The sequence below is a fragment of the Aptenodytes forsteri genome, unplaced genomic scaffold (genome assembly GCF_000699145.1).
Source record: "Aptenodytes forsteri isolate BGI_AS27 unplaced genomic scaffold, ASM69914v1 Scaffold349, whole genome shotgun sequence".
Classification (NCBI taxonomy): domain Eukaryota; kingdom Metazoa; phylum Chordata; class Aves; order Sphenisciformes; family Spheniscidae; genus Aptenodytes; species Aptenodytes forsteri.
Window position 1 is genome coordinate 2086958 of NW_008794452.1, and position 13978 is coordinate 2100935.

The following is a 13978-nucleotide window of genomic DNA, read 5'->3' on the forward strand; positions in this document are numbered from 1 at the left end:
CTACCCTCGAGCAGATCAACACTCCCGCCCAACTTGGTGTCAAACTTACTGAGGGTGCACTCGATGCCCTCATCCAGATCATCGATAAAGATATTGAACGAGACCGGCCCCAAAACCGAGCCCTGGGGGACACCGCTCGTGACCGGCCGCCAACTGGATTGAACTCCATTCACCACAACTCTCTGGGCCCGGCCGTCCAGCCAGTTTTTGACCCAGCGCAGAGTACACCTGTCTAGGCCGTGAGCCGCCAGCTTCTCTAGGAGAATGCTGTGGGAGACAGTGTCAAAGGCTTTACTGAAGTCCAGGTAGACCACATCCACATCCTTTCCCTCATCCACTGGGCAGGTCACCTGGTCATAGAAGGAGATCAGGTTGGTCAAGCAGGACCTGCCTCTCATGAACCCATGCTTGCTGGGCCTGATCTCCTGGTTGTCCCGCAAAATGTTAGTTTCCTATAGCCAGTTATTTTGATGTTGTTGGTGCTCCAAAAACGTTGAGAGAAGATAGTCTCTTAGTGCAGCAAGCAATGGCATGATTGTGGATTTTAACTTGTGAGATTCTCCAAAGTCTCTATCAGACTAATGTAAGGTGAAGAAGCAAAGGTGACAAGGTAAGAATCCAAGTGGAAATCCATTTTTTTGTTAACTATATGGCATTCTGAGGTATTAGAGGGAATGAGTTTAGACTGTAAGTGATGGCCGAGGCCAGGATGGGGAAACTCCAGTGCAGTGGCTAGCTTTAAAGCCACTTTCCAAAGTTGAAGAAAGGTTTGGATTCCAAAAATGGTTGAGAATGAGCATGACTTTATAGTCTTAACTTGAGAGAATATAAACTTTTTCCTCTAATATTGAAAATAATATTAAGAGTACTAGATTACTGAACTTCTATAGTTTGAGTGTTGGATTATGTCAGGTCACTTTTTCGTTATGCAGCTGCTGAGACAATAGAGAAAATATGCTTGAATACTTTAATACAAAGAATTTCTCTCCATCTCATGCAGTTGAGACTTGGATATCTATATTGTGCAATTATGCATGGGCTTCCCATCATGGCCTTCATAGCTTCATTGAAGATAATTTAACTAACTTAGGGTAAATATGCCCAAGTTAGTGCTTACAAAGAAAAAGCTGGCCTTGGATCCTTTCAGACAACCAAAAATTTTTTTCCCATCACTGAAAGAGATTACTGCCACTTAAAATACTGAGTTATCTTGCTTTGGGACTTAGATACATTAATGAGTGAGGCTACTTTAAACATAAAGTACAGTTCCTGTAATGAGAATATATTTTGTTGGGGTTTTGGGGGGGGGTTTATTCTGGAGATGTGTTCATGTATTTTTGACAGCATTTGTTTTAGTTTGTTTCTATCAACTGCAGGACTTTTGTCACTTAATTAGTATTGCTGTTCTTCAGCTATGCTATCTTACTGCTTCTGTTCCAATTCTGTACTGGATAAAAGATCATCTTCATATGCAAATCTCATTCTTACCTGGTCATTTCACCAGGATTGGAATCTTTGAGATCTCCAAGAGCTGAAGCTTTAAGACTGTTAAACATGTTTAAAAACGTTCAGGAGTTGGCAGTACTGAGATGATAGTATTTGCTTTATTTTTTTATGCTAGTTTTGGCTCTCCAAACATCGATCTATCTTTGCTTGTTTCAAAATTTACTGTGGCATGGAGCAGAGAAACCTTTGAAAAGAAGTGGCCACTGACTTTACTTCAGTTTTTATTAGTTGAAGTTATTGTAATGAACAATTTTTCAGTGTACCAGTTAGATTAAAATGGAAGGTGTTTGCAAGGTCTCTCCTGGATTCTTCTAGAGTATCCTTGATATGAAGGACTTCATATTCTTATACAGAAATTAAGAGCTAATTAAAAAAATCGTAGGAGCTTCCAAAATTATTTTGAAGACACTAGACACAAAGCTAAGAGTAATAAGTAGGTAAATGAGAGAGCTGGTAATTCTTTACTTCAATTTATCAAAGCCAAGAAACTACGTTATCAAATGCATATGTAACTTTAAACCTCATGACAAAATTAAACGCCTCATTCTTGAATTTGTAATGTTCCTGTTAATCTTGCTCAGCACTTCATTTGCATTAAATTAGTGATGTCTTTTAGGAGCTCACCAGAAGTATCCTAAATTGAGAAGATCACCTTGCTCATGGAAAACTGCACATGTAGGTTGTAGTACCTCTGAGAGTAGTAAGTCTAAAGAACTTTTTCAAAAACAAGGAAGCTCATAAATGTGTTTCTCTGTCAATCACCTTTATTAAGTAAACTCTTTTAAAGCATAATCACCTAAAATAGAGTTTATGCTATGTGACAGTTTCTTTGAACATCCATGTAGGTATCAGCTTTCATCTTTAAACTTAAAAAATAATTGTGGTCTTAATTGTGTTCTTGCTCACCTGCTCCATGGAGTAAGCTTATTCATGCATGTACTAAATTAAAAATAGAAAATATCTGCTGAAAACTAGAGTTGGTTTGACCTTTTTGAAAAAAATTAAAAATAACAAACTAGTCAGTTGGTCTCCTCTAACTGACATCTTTAATCCAGCTGTCAGTCCTTGCTGATCATTAAAAGAAAAGCACAGTTCAGTACAAGGACACATCTTTTTTCTTTGAACAAAGTCATGCCAGGCTCTTTGAAGAGCTGTGTGAGAAGTAGATACAGTCATTCCTAATTGTTGGCTAGTTCTCAGTGTTCAGTTGTGTTCCTGCCTGATGCCACAGGTGGCTGCTGTGAGGCCACAAATACTTTGCTTCCAGTGGTAAACAGTCATAGCAACAGGTGAAATCAGGGACTATTTAAGGTAGATTTGAAGGAAGATAACTTATTTGAGGTTTAAATAAGTGTGAGCAGCTTTGGAAATTAATACTTCTCCAGCAAGGGATGAAATTCTGCTATTGAGCTTGAGGTAAGAGCTAGGTGAAAGATTTAAGTTCTCTAATAAGGGTTACTCTGTACTGAAGTACTTCAGTGTTCGCTCTTCATCATGTGGAAGTGTTATAGATGCATCTTGTTTCAGTTCCTTGGTGTAGGTGCTTGGAATTTACGAGCTCACCTGCTGACTGTTCTGCACATGTGGTTGAGCTTAGTAAGTCTGTAAACAGGAAATAGTACAGGGATAGTCAGGATGCTATTACACTAGTCGTCAAACATATGTTAAAATAAAGCGATCAATAGGTAGGCATGCAGAGAAGTGACTAAGAGTTTTATAACAATTTCTATTCCTACTACTTTTTCTATTCTGCTTTCCAGTACTAGCTTTTTGGAATTTTCTGTACTGCTGGGTTTGTTGGGCCTTTTGACTGTATGTTTTGAACAGGATTTGAGGGCTGGTTGTGTTGTTTTTTGTTTTGTTTTTTTTTTTTAATGACATAGTGATGGTATATCCAGCCTTATACCCTTCTGTTAAAATATGCCTAGGCTATCCAGCAGCATAAGAAAAATTGGTCGGTCCTGGACACAAGTTTTGGACACTGTCTCCAGACATAGGCATAGATTCTTCTAGTGAGATTGATATGCAGTAGCTTCTCCCCGAGTACTTCTGCACTGTATGTGATCTGTACGTGAACAAGAGGTGAGTTGTTTCACAGGGTTTGTGTATCAGTAATGCCCTGTCAACTCTGAGAAGAGAGTGACTGGGAGAGCTGTGTTGTTAGACCACTGATGCAGCTTGTCCATGTGAAAGACAGTCTCCAGGCTGAGTCATTAGAGAGGGTAGCCTAGATTTTGCTTTGGGAGTTGTTTTTCAGCAGTACCTTGTTCCAGACTGCCACAGGCCCCTGAGAGAGGACTGTTATGACACATATGCAGTAGGTTTGTTGCTGGGAGAGTGGGACTCAAGGGACTTGTGTTTGGAGTATATTGCTAGCTGCCTGAACTGGCCTAGTAGGCCCCAAGCCATATGTAGGCTGCGAGTTGGAAATTCAAGGTTAATTCTCGCTGAAGGAGGTAGCATATCTAATGTGTGTTCAAGTATCAAGTTAATTGTTAATTAAGACCGCTCTTTGATCTTTATTGTGTTATATAGCATTTTGTAGTAGCAAGTAGAATGAGTAACAGGCAGCCTAGAAAATGCTATGAAAGTTTCTAGTGCTTTCAACTCTTTTTGAGCATATGGAGAAAACAAATGGGAATTCTTAGGAGGATGCATTTATAGGTGAATTTTGCTTAAGGTAATGGCAGGACAGGAAAATCCTCATTTTGGACTCAAATTTCTCTGCATGGAAAATGGGTTAAAGGTTTCAATATTCTCTTGGCTTCTAAATCTTGTTTTCTCTGGGAGAAACCTGGTGAGCCTATGCGAATAAGCGATCAGTCTTACTGATGTATCTTGCCCATAAGCACATCAGTACTTTCGCACAGATTCTAGTACAGAACATCCCTTACAGAAGATATTTCCTCTTAATTTTTTTGGTGTGCTCTTTTTAGACTTCTTTCAAGGTTCAGGCAGGGCTGTTTTCTGTGTTGAGAGAACTTGAAGAGTATCTTGCAACAGGTTCCCTATTTTCAGGTAAGTCAATAAAGTAGTATTCCATAAACACGAGTGGATAGGATATACGTAATGGAGTATGGAGCTCCTCTGCATTGGAAGAAAGGCTTAATTGTCTCCCATCAGACTGTGTGCAATTACTATACTTAGGACTTATTAAGTAAATGTTCCTGACATAGAGAAGTCCCACTTTCTAGTGGGATTGGTAGGGAGGTCACTTTTCTCCTTAAAACTTCAAGATGATTTTTGACTGCTTGAGTAATTGCATTACTTCTGGTTAGGTTGTGCTTTGGAAGAATCTGGCAGTTGCTTTGGAGAATTCCAGCTTCCTAAGCTGGAAGGTTAATAGCCTTCTTGCTCTGCTCAAGAATGTGCTTTATTCAGATCTGTCAGTGCTTCGGGGTATATTCTAACTGTTAATGACTTTTTTTTATATGGCTTTTGGGGATATTCTCTACATAAGAATGCTGTGAAGATTTTAACAGATCTGTTTCCGATCACATTCCTGCATTTTGGTAACTGTAATCTGCTAAAGGAGTTGCTGCGTTTAAGGTTTGCTACTGTTAGCAGGCATGTTCTTTTAACAGGATTTGTGTGATTTCCCCTGCTCCAAGGAAAGAGAGCCCAAGGTGGGCGGTGGAAGAAATAGTAGGATACAAATTGGTGTGAGGTTCAGGAGCTTATCCTCATGCTCCCCTGTCCCTGTAACAGACTAGCATTTTGGTCCAAGTGTATTCTTTGTAATTACTTGAATAATAGTCTTTTAATGTAGATTGTTATGGTTAGTGTTGTATATCTGAATGTTGTCCAGTAGCAAAATGGAACTAAATTCTGTCAGGTGCTGGAGAGAAAGACTTTGTTTAGTGTAGTGCCTTTCAAAAACATTCAGGACAAAAATGCCAGGTGAGCTTTTGTTTGTCTGGACATGTAAAAACCTAGGAGATAGCTGGCGTAGTCTAGAACCTACTACCCAGTGGTAACCCTCAGGGGGTGTTGGCAGGCATGACTGAGGGTCTTGCTTTTTCCATTTAATTGTAGTTGTTTTTTTTCCTGAATAGGATTCTTACAGATATTCCTTATGCCTTATTTTGAGCATGAAGGTACCACACAGAGATGTGTAGCAGTTACAACGTAGTGAATAAATGATTAGCCTTATCGCTTTACAGCCAAAAAAAAAAAAAGAGAAAAAAAATCCAAACTGTTTATCTTCTATGGGAGTGGCTTACAAGCATATGAGTAATGTATAGTCTAAGCAAAAATGTTTATGCTTTTCCATTGTGTGCTGATTGAAACCTCAGTGGACACATTGTTAAGGAGTATGGCCATATCTGCCTTTTTAAAGCCAAGAACAACCAGCCAAGACTTGAGCATTGTTCTTCAGACTAGATTTCATTCTGCTATTTAGCTTCCATTAGCAAACTTCCCTTTCAAAAGAAATCTTGCTTAAGCTAAACTCGCTAACTGTAACATGGAATAGTAATTCTGGTTCATATAGAAGCAAAGTAATACTAACAACATCAGACCTAGTTTCTGCATAGGTACTGCAGTACAGTTAAGGCTTTCATACCACAGGCAGGGCTAGGAGTCCTCTATGTTACTACTTCTATTTCCATGGTGTCTGACCAGCTCTTAGAAAAGCTTGTGTGTGTATATGACAGGAATGGAAGATGCTCCTATCATAACTTGCAGGTAAAGATAAGTATTGGGAAGGGGAACTGGGCATGGTCAGCAAAGTAAGGAAGTATATCGGGTATTTATATTCGCTTCCATGGTTTTGTGGCGATGGGGAGGATTCTTTTATTCTCCAACCTGCCAAATGCTGTCAAGTGATCCTTCAGGATGTAGGTGCATATTTCCACTGTAGATGCACACATTAACAAATGTCTGGCTCTGTATCAGTCTGTGCCAAGATCATCAATCTGTCAGTAGGTGGACAAATCCGTGTCATCTCCCTTATCAAACTTTTTAAGGAAAGGGAGCTTAGCAAATGGCATTTTCTCCAAAGTATCTCATACTGAATGAGTTTCCTGAATGGCTTTTACTATCAGGGAACACTTGTGGCCCTTGTCTTTCTGCATTTCAGAGGAACAAAAGAATAAAGTGCCAAACACTATTCCTTGCTTCGGGCAATTCTATGGCAATGTGAACAGACTGAAGTCTTAAATGCACTGTTGGTTTAATGACTTAGTGTTTTGGGAATCTGGATGCTAGTAGTCTTTTTTTTGAGCGACTTGGTGGCTTTCATTTGTGTTTTGTTTGTTTGGGTTTTTTAAAAAATTTTTTTTAAAACATCTTTAGAGTTGTTTACTGTCCAGGTTAAATATGCTCAGTGACTGATTTTTCAGTTTTCAGTCAAATGCAAACTCAGTTGCTTTGCTTCAGAAATGAGTTTTTCAAAAAGTTGTGCCCTTTAAAGCTATTTAAACTGTAAGACTGTAGATTATGTGATACAGGCAGTAGGTTATGTTTGTTTTAATACAGCTATATGGATACACAAACACATTGTTTTATTGAGATTTCAAGGCTTTCTGATACTTTTTTTCCCCTTTGTCTTTTGATTTTAATCTAGTATATTTGAGAAACATTTGTCTTTAAATGAGCAAAATGTCTGTAGAGGAAGTGGCTGGGCCAAAAAAGGAATGCTATGTTAGTTGCTGAGTACAGCTGAAAAACTGAAATAGCTAGGCGTACAACTGGCAGTAAAATTACATTGGTAAGCAGGATTATCCATATATCTACTAGTAAAATAAAGTAAATGACATCACACTCAGCTGAAATCTGTTTCCATCTGTGGAAACTGGCTTTGTTTTTGTCCACTACATTAGTGCAGTGTGCTGATATCCAATGTGAAATACAAACTGCACTTTTAAAAATAACACTTAAGCTTTTAAATTTGAAAAGTTTTGGAATAATTGGGCACATCCTTGAAGTTCGTTGTATATTTACTGTAGAAATACCAGAGGAGGGGTGTGGTTATAATGCATAGCAGTAGGTGTTGCTAACAGCTTTGAGATTTTTGGGGGTATCAATGCAAACAGGAAAACTATTAGAAAATTCTCGGCTGTTGTAGCTCTCTGTGTCAATGATACTGATTGTGCCCAGGCTCCCTGCTGCTGCTTTTCATGTGTTTCTGCTTCAGTCAGCTGCAGCGATCTCTCTTTTGCCTGTATACTAATCTTGATGTATAGATGGAGGGTAAAAGTGAATTTTGCTGACCTTCAACTACGCTCACTGGTGAAAAGTTGGCTTTTCTACTGTTAAATTGCCTGGTAGCTTTAACTAAGATTAGATGACTTTGCCAGTGTGAAGGAGGTAGTGATGCCAGAGTTGGCAGCAGCATCATACCACACTTAAAATGTCAGCTCTGGCTGTAAGGAGATAAAAACTTCACAGTACTGATTCCTATTATTACTGTCTAAATGTGCTGATGTTTTTCATTCTTAGTCCTATCGACCCACTTTTTGGGGACAAGTGGTAGTTTTTCTAACACTTCCATGTTACAGCAGTATTGAACACTAATAAGTAATGATATATTGTGGTGTTAAGTTTCTTGTTCTTTGGTTTAAAAAGTGATTTCTAGAAGAATTTTTTAAGAGAAAAGTGAGTACTAAAATAGGGGGTTTTCTGACTCTTGATTTGACCAGTATTGAGTACCATAAAGATTCGCTAGATGGGGAAAACTAGCTACCTTTATTGTGTTTGTCTCGTGCTAGTGTTCTTGTTTAACTTGGGGTCGTCTTTAGCTTAGCTTTATGATTTTCTTACTGTTACTGTAATAAGCTTTCTGCTTGAAGATCAGTTGTTTCCGAAGCAGTGCTGTCAAAAAAACTTTCGTTCTGTCCCAATTCTTGTTTCTGCCAGATTTTAGAGGATGACACATTCAGAGGATAAATTGCTGTTTAAATTTAACAATATAACTTTTTTTTTTAAATAGAAGTGGTGCTACTTGACAGTAAACTGAGTGGAAAAGTATAGAGCAAAAATCTGTTAAGTGAAAGATTCAAACTGTTTCTCTTTCATATACTTCATAGCAAGAAACTTACATGTGCAGGCTACTAGTAGCTACTAAAATAACTTTGGACTATTTTTTGAGAATTTGGGAGAGGTATATAGATGATCAGTAACTGCTGGCATGTAATTATGCAGCCGTCTGACATTTGGTAGTGGTTATGATGTTCAGGAACCTCTTTTGTGTCTCCTCTGAACAAAGAAATTTCTGCCCTTATAAAGCCTGTTATGTTATTAGGATTAACGAGGCTTTCCTTATCTCATACTTAATGGTTATAATTTCAGCCAGAAGAACAAGGAAAGGTGAGAGCCATTAGAGCTGATGGGTTATTGAACAGGAGCACAGGGACAAAATGAGAGGAGAGCTGTTGTCTACAGAATTTCATCAAAATGAAGGGTGTTTGGTCTCATATTCCTTCTGTTTCCAGATCTCCTGTTATTTGGGTGAAGTGAAGTTTTTAACTTGTGTTGTCAGGCTTTTCTCCTAGTTGGGAATAAAACCATTCAGGGGTTTTTGACTGTTGCTTTTATTGGCCTTAGAATGAAAGGTCTTTGGATAGTAGTAGAGCTGTATTTGGACAGGCTTCTATAGATTAGTATGCTGAACTGGAATTCAGGTAGTCTTGACTCTTTCAAAAGGCATTTCAACATCTGAAACATGTAGGTAAGCTCTGCTGCAGTGGAGTAGCAGCTTGTCTATACATACTAAAGAGCTTCAGGATCCATCTTCTGTTAACTCCAGTTTAGCATGAATTGTGAAATTCTGAGCATCCAGATCCAGGTTTTAAACTGCCGCTATGGCACACCAGTTATGCTTTTTCATATCAATATTGTTTTAAGTGATCTGCAGTGCACCATCCCTTCCCACTACAGAGGAATGTGATCTTGTGGAGACCTGCTTGAAGTGCCCTTCAGCTCCTCTGCTGCTATCGGCCATTAACAACTCTGTTGTATGAGTAAAGACCCAATGTACGCAAAGATTGCAAACGTGCCCCAGAAGATTTGTTCAGATCTAGTCTTGTGTTGTGGAAGTGAGTGCATCCTAGAAAAGAGCTATACATGATTAACTAGCTTTGACTCTTACTTATAATCAGGTAGTAATCCTTTTATTGTCCTAAATTCAATTAAAACCAATTATTTTTCTTAGAGCCTTCTTTGTTCTTTAAAGGTAAGAAAATATATGGTTCGGTGTTTGAGGATTTTTCTTAAGTTGAGTTTTATAATTTTTAAATTAAATGATGAGGAAAATATATACATATTACGCATTCAGGAGAGGATGGGGATGTAGATGTGAGATTTATACATTTGACTGTGTCTGGCTTTGGGCTTCTTAGTGCAAGAAAGATGTTAATTTATTTGAGAAAGTTCAGTCGAGGCCACCAAGATGGTCACAGCACATGACTTGCGAGGAGAGTCTGAATGAACTGAGCTTGTTCAACAGGAAAAGAGAAGGCTTTGGGGGGACTTACTAGTAATCTTGTGTAACTTTTTGGAGGTTACGAGAGCCAGGCCCGTTCTCTTGCTGTGCTACTCGGTCAAGAGAGACAATGGTCATAAACTTCTGGTTCTGACTGGCTATAACTAAAACTTTACACTGGGAGGCTCATTAAGCACTGGAGCAGGTTGCCCAGAGAGGATGCGAAATCTCTCTTTTGAAGTCTCTAAGACTTGACTGGCTGAAGCCGTAAGTAGCCTGGTCCAAATCTGATGTCGACCTTGGTTTGAGCAGGAGATTGGACTAGGTGATTTCACAAGGCTGTTTCAAACATGAAGGGTTCTGCAATTATGCTTCCATAATTTTGTCCTCTCCCCTCACTTGTGGCATTTATAGCTTAACATTAGTACCTCTGCCAGTATCCCCCTGCCCCTGCAGTAGGCTTCCGTCCACGGGTAACAGTGTGTTTGTTTTGCACTGAAGATGGAGAAACCCTTTCTCTATGGCATCTGTGATGTTGAAGAAAGTATCTCACCTTTGCTGTTAACAACTCTATTTTTTTTTTCACTTATGTACTATATGTTAACTCTTGGAGATAACTTTAGTACTCTAAATTGGCTTCCTACCAAGCAGAAGACTTCTGCCTACATATCGGAGTGGTGCTTGGAAGACGGTGTATATCAAACTGATTGAATTCAAACTTACATTGATGTCTTGTATACTAGGAAAGTTCTGTGGTAGTCTTTGCAAATAACATCTTGTAGAAGGTGGAGGCTCTTGGAGTAGTTGCTTTAAAAAAAAAAAAAGTAAATTGGGTACAAGTTCTTCGAATTTTTTCCTGGATCTAACAGTAAAGTAAAGCTTGGTAGTGTCAGGCAGTCTTCTGCAGTGGCTCTGTAGGTAGAACCACTTATTTAAAGCTATCTGACACAACTATAAACCCTTAAATTTTAGTTGATTATTTACTCTGGTAAACTTCAACCATTTGAGTTGAAATCTTACATGCTGGATCTGTCCCAGGTGGACTCTTATTAAAAAAAAAACCAAAAACCAAAAACCAACAAAAAAACCCCAAAACCACCACGTGATGCATCTTCCTTCGCCTAACTGTGAGAAGTTAAATTACCTGAGTTCTGAACTTAGATCTCTGGATATCCCTACAAGTGTAAATTTCTCCCACATAACCATCCTGAGCAAGTTGTAAGTGACACTGCAGAGATGTAGCCAGACTTTTCTGCAGTTGCTGCTTTAGGCCAGCTGGAACTAAGGGCAGGCAACTGCTTGACTTCACAAAGTGTAACAAACTGGTGAAACAGAAGTATGGAGCTCTTGCATTTGTCAAGGAGATGGCAACTACTGCTGTTCAATTTCTCATAAAGAACTCTTCTACTAGTCTGCGGCCAAGCCTCTTACTAGAAAATGCTGTATTGTAACAAACTTGTGTTAGAGCAGATCTTTTTTCTGATCCTGCTCTCAGCATGGATTGCTTGGCACCCTCTCACCCTGCTCTGCACCTTACTTTTGATGAATTTTAGCAGAAATTGGCTGGCTGAGCAAAACTGGATTAATTCCCACTTGCCTCCATTTCCATGTGTTGCTGTTGCAGAGTTCTAGCAAAAGGAGATGAAATTATGTAACTCATCTTGTTGTCTTAAAATTACTTTGGAAGAATCTTCTGGTAATCTGATAAAAGTAGATGATCCTGATTACCTACTGATAGTTGTTAGAGGCTCTTTAAGTGTGATAGTACTGCCAATGCGGAAACAGTCTTTTGGAATGGACAGACTGCAGGACTGGTTTTACTTGTAGCTGAACCAGAAGAGCTACTAGTTTTACATTATCTATTAGAGGCAGTCTTACTTAACTTGGTTGTCTTCAGGGCATACAGCCTTTTCTGTTCATGTTGCTCTATTTTTGTGTGTTGCTAAACTTCTCTAAGCAACCTATAATATAGTGATTTTTTTTTTTCCCAAGCTAGAGAATGGGATTTTTTTATTAAGTTGGCTGCATTGCTCTAATGATGTATTGTCACTGTTTTGTCATATACAGTATAACAGATTCTGAAAGCTCTTTTTATTTTCCAATAGGCTGGTGCTTGGGATGCTGTATCCTGCATATTACTCATACAAAGCTGTGAAGACAAAAAATGTGAAGGAATATGTAAGTCACATTCCTTTTAATTGCTTAATTAAATGCCTCTGCTGACATACAACTGTGAAATTTTCATTATGCAGTGCAATAAATCATATGAAAACTTGATTCGACTGTCTTAATATTAGATACAACACCTGTGTGAATGTAGTGGTAATCCTGTGATTTTGTTTGGAGAGCTGAAGTTAAGGTTTCTCAGACTTTTCATAGACTTTACTGAAACGTGTCCAACATGCTATGCTGTATACAGGCATTTTTAGGAGGATTTTTAAACTTAAACCTTGAAGTGTTGGCTGCGTTTCGGTGAAGTGCCTAAAATAATGCACTTTTGGGCAGGGGGTAGAAAAAAGGTTTCCTAATTTTACCAACACCTGTAGTATAAGCAATGACAAATTGATTCTTAGTGACCACTTGAACAGTAGCAGCAGTTTAATTGTCATTGTATGGAGCTCAACAGGGGATTCAAAATCTACCTGAGAAAGGAATAGCTCTGGTTAATCTATCATTCCTCAAAGAGGAGAAAAAATGTAACCAGGGAAGGAAAAGATTTGGTTAAGGTGACGTGGAAGCAGAACAGACAGAAGAGTTAGGTGGAGGAAAAACTTGTAGTTACTGCAGTTTAGAATGAATCTGTTTAAATTATTTACTTTTCAGTGTGAGCAATGATGATTACCACAGAATGTTACCCAGTTGTAGTCACAAGGAGCTTTGGTCACTGAGTTACTTCCCTGTTTTTAAGAGGCAACCTAACTTGATTTCGGCAACTAACCTATATTGGATGGAGTCAGTGTCATCAGTTACTTTAACTCAGCAGCTGTAGCTGTGACCTAATGCTACGGTCTGGATGTGTGATGTCTCTGCTTTGTACTTGGTTGTAGTAGTAGAATGCAGTAGTTGTTGTTCCTCCCCTTGTATGTCTTATGTTTAGTCTGATCACTCCATCAAGGCTCCAAAGTGGACATCATATTCATACTTCTTCTGGTTTCTGTGTACAAGCTGATTAGAGCTTATTTGTGCACATACAGCTAGTGCCTGTCAGAGCTAAGCTTCTGGGAGGAAAAATAATGAAAAATAAGAGAACTTCCTCTGTCTCATGCTTACTTTACCCTGTCAGGAAAGTATACAATGCAAAGAATTTATAATCCGCTTTTCCTCCCTGCTCCCTCAAAAGGGATCTGCAGGCTAAGTAGAGGATAGCAGTTTTGAACACTAACACATGAAATCACTTTAAGAGGTTACCGTTGCTTCTTGCAATATGTTTTCTAGAAAAAGAAAAGTAATGTTTGTAGAATGCTGAGATTTTGACTTATCTCAGTTGTCCAGTTAGCTGTGACTTAGCTGTCTTTCTTGGGCAACTTTTTTCAGAGGTGCCTGTCATTTACAGGCCCTTTAGTAGGGCCTGGAACCATATTCTTCCAACTGTGTATTTTCATTTAGTTTGAAAACACTGCTTTTCAGTCACCTGTGGTGTTTGACAAGTCCCTGAATTTGCGGTTGCATACAAAATGTTCACGGGGCTGAGATGAATGAGACCCATCACAGTGACTTCTTCATGGGCAGGGAATGACATTGATTCATCAGTGAATTACCACTCCATTGCTGGTTGGGTTGAGTGTCCAGATAGATCTTAGGGATGACCCATGTCTTTCATCTTCCCAGCTGGGTCACTTTCTTTCCTGGAGAGCATGTAGGTGTAACTGCAGTCTTCTAAATGGCACAGCCCTGCTGCCAGTCATGTTATGGCTCAAGCACAGCTTCCTTTCCAAGGTTATGTGTGGCTCAGGAGCCATCTCTTTTTGTTTGTTGGATTGCAGGAGCTTTATAACAGTGAAATTTTTGACTTAGCCACTGCTTCCAACAGTAAAAAAAAAAAAAAAAAAA

General features: G+C 38.9%; 1 protein-coding gene across 1 annotated transcript in view; it reads left to right on the forward strand.

Annotated features, from left to right (window-relative positions):
• The window catches only part of REEP3 (receptor accessory protein 3), a 43346-nt gene that overhangs the window by 8791 nt on the left and 20577 nt on the right, over positions 1–13978 (forward strand). The window contains exon 2 of the mRNA XM_009290518.1: positions 12034–12106. Within this exon, the coding sequence (XP_009288793.1) occupies positions 12047–12106 (60 nt within the window). The 5' untranslated portion in view covers positions 12034–12046. The remainder of the gene's footprint in view (positions 1–12033; positions 12107–13978) is intronic.